Source organism: Populus alba, chromosome 18, assembly GCF_005239225.2.
Source record: "Populus alba chromosome 18, ASM523922v2, whole genome shotgun sequence".
Lineage (NCBI taxonomy): Eukaryota > Viridiplantae > Streptophyta > Magnoliopsida > Malpighiales > Salicaceae > Populus > Populus alba.
In genome coordinates this window covers 14,432,175-14,437,461 of record NC_133301.1, presented here as the reverse complement: position 1 = coordinate 14,437,461, position 5,287 = coordinate 14,432,175, and the positions used below count along the sequence as shown (strand labels likewise).

The 5,287-nt window shown below is 34.3% G+C and overlaps 1 protein-coding gene across 1 annotated transcript; it reads right to left on the bottom strand.

The window, feature by feature from the left end:
- Nucleotides 1–746: 746 nt before the first annotated feature.
- On the bottom strand, nt 747–2,725 carry LOC118052035 (beta-amyrin 28-monooxygenase). The gene is made up of 3 exons (XM_035062848.2): nt 1,747–2,725; nt 1,402–1,589; nt 747–1,235 (listed from the first exon to the last, which is right to left on the bottom strand). Exons 1-3 carry the CDS (start codon nt 2,714–2,716, stop codon nt 936–938), a joined length of 1,458 nt encoding a protein of 485 aa, XP_034918739.1. The 5' UTR covers nt 2,717–2,725; the 3' UTR covers nt 747–935.
- Nucleotides 2,726–5,287: the final 2,562 nt, after the last annotated feature.

Below are 5,287 nucleotides of genomic sequence, written 5' to 3'. Positions count from 1 at the left end.
CCGTTGGTAAAAATTACCGACAAAAAAAATTCGTCAATAATTCCGTTAGTTTTTGCTAATTTTCTAGTATGTACATATATGTAAAAAATTGTTTTTTTATTTTAACACACGTGTTAAATATATATTACTCTTCTATTTTATGTTAAATAATAAATAATACTTCAATAATGAATATCTAAAACTCGATTAATAAAATATAAATATTTAATTTTTTTACTTAACATGTAATTAGTAAAATATAAATGAAAGCATAAACTCGACCTAAAGATATTCAATATCATGTCTAATCTTATAATATAATTTTAATTTAGTTCCTCTTATAAATACAATAGATGCGTGTATCTAAGAATTGAACATTTTTAGACTGAGTTTTTATTTCCTATATTAATTTAAAAATTTAATATGTCGAGAACTTAAATTTGTACTCTCACTAACTTAAGATGAATAAGAGTCTTGGTCCCAGTGTTGCCCTATTCAGAACTTGCAATCTCAAACCACGTACAGCAAGTAAAAGGCCTTCAACACCCTGAACGAAAATTTGTTAAATGTAAGAGGTAGTCAGTAATAATAGCTTTGATTTAAGAGATTTGTTTTCTAATCTCAGGTTTGATTATTAATTTTAAGAGCTGTAAGATTAATTAAGATATATATTATATTATATATATATATATATATATATATATATATAAAAAGTTTACCCAAATATTTATATTAATAAAATATAAAACATATTAAATGTGTCCCATGGAAGTTCTGAACAGTCCAATACCGATCTTTTAAACACTCTGTCTAATGGGTGGTTGGGGAATGAAGATGTCACTTATTTATTAATCTGTTTTTTTTTATAAAAAAAAAAACAGAGACTAACAAGATAAAGAAAACTTAAAAGCGGTCATCCCGGCCAGCATGATGACGAGATTTTGCGTCATCTAATTTCAAGCTTTGTGAGGAAGCAGACGAACTGGAAGTCCCATTTCTGGTCTTGGCGTTGGATCGAATACTATCTTCTCATCGAGAATCAATCTTTCAAATTTGAACCTCTTCACCAAGTTATGCATGAAAACAAGAATTTCTAATCGAGCATATTCATTTCCAGGGCACATCCTTGGTCCTCCACCAAACGGAATAAACGTGTAAGGAGCTGGTCCTTTCCCTTCAAATCTACTGGGATCGAACTTCTCAGGCTCGGAAAAGTATTCAGCATTTTTATGCGTTGAGCTTGCACTCCAATACAACTACAAGAACAATTTGTCAATTCAAAGTTAGCACGGCCATGCTCCGGCTCAATGCTTGGGTGACATTGAAAAGTGCTTGAAACAAAATAATGGGAGAAGTCAGTCTCTAGATTGGAAAAACAATATATTGAAGGACTAAATGATTTACAGTGAGAAAATGACTTGCCTTCCAGCCCTTTGGGATGGCGAAACCGTTGAATGTGAAGTCCTTGATGGCTTCTTTGAAGTTACCAATAAACGGTGGTGTGAGTCTCATTGTTTCACAAGCTACATTCCATGAATATTTCATCTTTTGAATGTCATCCCAATTCAACAACTCACCGGGTGCTTTGGATTTAATGATCTCAGCTTGCTCTATCAAATTGTTTACAATTAAACAGGTTAGCTCTTGTCATAATGAAAATCTAATATTGACTTATTGAATAGCTATAGCACATAGGTTCTTCAAAACAAGGTTAAAAATTCAAGGAAAGACTGCAAGAAGAGAGAGTTGAATATAAAAAACAGTTACCCTTGTAAACTGCTTCATAGATATGAGGCATCTCAGCAAGATATTTGACGATGAAAGTACAGGCAGTACCAGTGCTATCATGTCCACCCATCAATAATGCAATAATCTTGTCAGCAATCTCCACCTCATTCATGTACTTTCCATCCGCATCATTGCTTAGCAGCATGTGTGACAATATGTCTTGGGTTGGGGATGCCTTTCCTTCTGCAAGATCGTTCTTTCTTTGCTTGATAATGGCCAAAAGCTCAATTCTGATTAACTTTGTGGCCTTGATGGCTCGATTAAATGGAGTTCCAGGAAAATCAATGGGGATGGTAAAAATACCAGAGGTTATTTGGCTGAATGGGTGGGAAAATCTGGCTATGTGGCTGGGATCTTCAATACTTAGAAACAACCGGCAAGCCAACTCGAATGTGTAGCTTTTTGCCAGAGGGAAGACGACCACCTCTGCTTTGTTTCCCCATTCCAAGGCAAAGTGTCTTCTGGTAACCATATCCATGGTACCTATATACCTCCGCAAGGCCTCAGGTTTCAGGAATAGAGGGAACAGCCTACGCAGTCTTTTTGCTTCTTCTTTGGGTGACGTTTCTAATGCAGATGGAAATATCTTGTTTACAAATTCAGGCCACCATGTTTCAACAAGTCTGTTCTCATTGGAGAATAAGAACTTGTTTCCCGCAACACCATTTAACATCACTACAGGCTGAAGAAAAAGATTTGTTTTGAATGTTTCCGATGAATATTTCCGAATGCGATCGAATATGAAGTTTTCTGGGCATCCTTTCCATCCTTTTGACAGGAAATCTAGGCTCTCTCCCACAAAAGGGAGGCCTAGATTGCCTGGAGGAAGGTTAGGGAGTTTATCCTGGTATCTGTGCTTGTAAATTATGGCAATGAGGGAGAGAATGATGGAGACAAAGAGGAGAAGGATGATATAGAGAGTCTCCATTTCTTGAAAGTACTGCGACATGTTGCAGCTTCTCTGGTAGAGACTGAAACATGTTCTTAATGGATGGCCTATATATAGTAGAAAACAAATCTTTTGGTTGCGTTTAGACACACACCATTCACATCTCAATGATAAGTTGTTTTGTCGGCAATGAAAAATTACAACAATTTGAAGTAAAATTCAATTTATTTAGGATTGTCGGCAGTGAAAGAGTGAATATAATAATTACAACAATTTGAAATAAAGTTCATAAACTAAATAAATAAAAATAAAAATAACTCATGTATTAGTTTTAATTTTAAAATCCAATCGAGAATCGAATCATGTTAAATTAAAAAAAACAAATAAAAAAACCTTGTGATGATCTGATTGATCTAGAATTAGAACTAGATTAGATTAAAAATAAAATAAAATAAAAATTCAATATAACCCGACTAATCAAACAATATCTAAGTGAAAAAGTAACTGCAAACCCATTGACTTTTTAAGTTTCCAAAGAATAATGAGTATTTTTTTCTCCTCTATTCATATTTGCTTTGTCTTAATTTGGGTTGCTTTTAACACTGAATAATCAAATGCTAATCTTTTACTAGTGAACCAAATGAAAAGCCTTGCATATATATATATAGATTAGGTGGGTTGGTCCACGCTCTACAAAAGATCATTGTCAATCCAATCATTAAATTGCATTTAAATTTTGGCAGGAGCTTCGTTGGGACAGAGAAAGAGGCGGGTTCCCAACAACCAAATCTTGTTGTACTATACCCTTTTGCTCTTGTATCTCTTTAAAATTTCCAGGAAATGAAACAAAACAATAAAATAAGAACCTTATTAATTATTTTATACACCTAATCATTAAGCTAATTTCCCAAGTTCAGTTATTTTCTGATTGAAAAATCTTTGAGAATATGATTTTGAGAGGTATCTGAAAATATGAACATATGCTCAGATCTCTGAACCAAATTTGGTCCTGCTCTGTTGTTTTTCAGATCTTCAAAAGCTTTTAAAAATCCCATTTTTCCATGGTTGAATCACTTGCAAAAAAAAGAATATTTTGGAACTTTATTTCAATGACTTAATTAATGTATGGAGGAGTTTCAATTTAGGAAGCAAGAAAGTCTGCAAAATTAAAAAAGAGATGGGTGATTTGATTTCGAGAACAGCTTCAAATGAAGAGCTGAATGGTTTTGAATTTTATTGTGCATCATTTACATAAGAAATTACAGTTTATATATTGACATTACTGAAAAAATTGAAAGCAATTCTCTCCAAACTAAACCTCATGCAAAGTTTCTGGCAATAATCGTATTGAAAATTATGGGTATTTTCATCAAACATTTTATTTGACACGACCAGATCTCTTTTTTAACTTGGACTTGTGTATGTGAGGCTTTCCACATGCTCCAATAGCAACAAATCTATATCCGACTATTCAAAAACCCCTACATCAGTATATCAGAAATAACCTTGCACTAGAAAAGATTCCACGCTTTTGGCTTCTTCCTTGACAAAGTGCAAGATAAATATGCACAAGCTGTTGATGAGTCAGTTCAGAGGTATCGAGCTACTACCTTTACCAACGTCTCAAGAACTTCCATCATTGATGGCCGGAAAGAGTTAAGACATCTAACTGCAACATAGCTATTTCTGAAGCTTGTTCAATAGAATATTTTCCCTCCAACTTCGGGTCCTTGCGCGTTTCAACTTGTTTTTCTCGTACAGTTGTGGTCTTGTCAATTCAACTAGTTTCTCAAAGCTCCGATTTCTATCAACTGCTCGCAAACCGGTTAGTATCTCGGCCAAAACAACACCGAAACTGTACACATCGCTCTTTGCTTTCAGGTCCCCTCGTGAATCAGCACAAGATCAATGTCATGGCAAATTTTAGAAGTAGATTTACATCAGTAACTTACCAGATGTTAAATCCAGGTAAACTACCAATGAATGAACAAACTCATTGCTTCAGGAGAACGAAAGTTAGATCATCTAAATGAGGATTTGAGCCTGGGATGTGCAATTCAATTGCACAATCCAGACTCTCTATTTTAGCAGGCTAAACTGATGGAGCCTAAGGTCAGAATTTTGGAGCAAGCCATCATGCTATCCAAACAAAGTCACAGTAACATCCTTATTGAAAACAAAATTAATATGCGAAAATGCTAAATATATAAATACATTTATGAAGTAGATAAATTTTGAAAAATTGGAGAAATTTTATCGAAAATGCATTTTTTTAAAAATGCTTGAAGAAATGAGGGCCAAAAACTAGTTATGACACCATGAATCAAACCCATCACACCTCTAAGTCCTGCATAATAGCAAAAGGTCAAACCTTAAAAGAAAAACAAGATTATCTGCTTCATATCCATATTTTGCAAGTCAGTACTTGCTGATCTTGGTTTCGACAGCACGGAATAAATAGATGTTCAGGACAGAAGTACTTTTGACTACCATCTTTGACCCCAGGCTCATATGTGTGATCTCCTCCATCAGAGATTTAGCTGGAATAACAGCCTATTTGACACATTCAGAGGGAATTTTTTTTTCTCAGGATCAAACCATTATAGAAGCACACATTGTCAATTTGTCAAG

Excerpts from the sequence above, each read along its gene's own strand:
- LOC118052035 (XM_035062848.2), bottom strand. The coding sequence starts at position 2,716 with ATGTCGCAGTACTTTCAAGAAATGGAGACTCTCTATATCATCCTTCTC. Across the intron at positions 1,590-1,746 it reads CTATGAAGCAGTTTACAAGG|AGCAAGCTGAGATCATTAAA; the intron begins GTAACTGTTTTT and ends ACAATTTGATAG. Across the intron at positions 1,236-1,401 it reads CCATCCCAAAGGGCTGGAAG|TTGTATTGGAGTGCAAGCTC; the intron begins GCAAGTCATTTT and ends TTGTTCTTGTAG.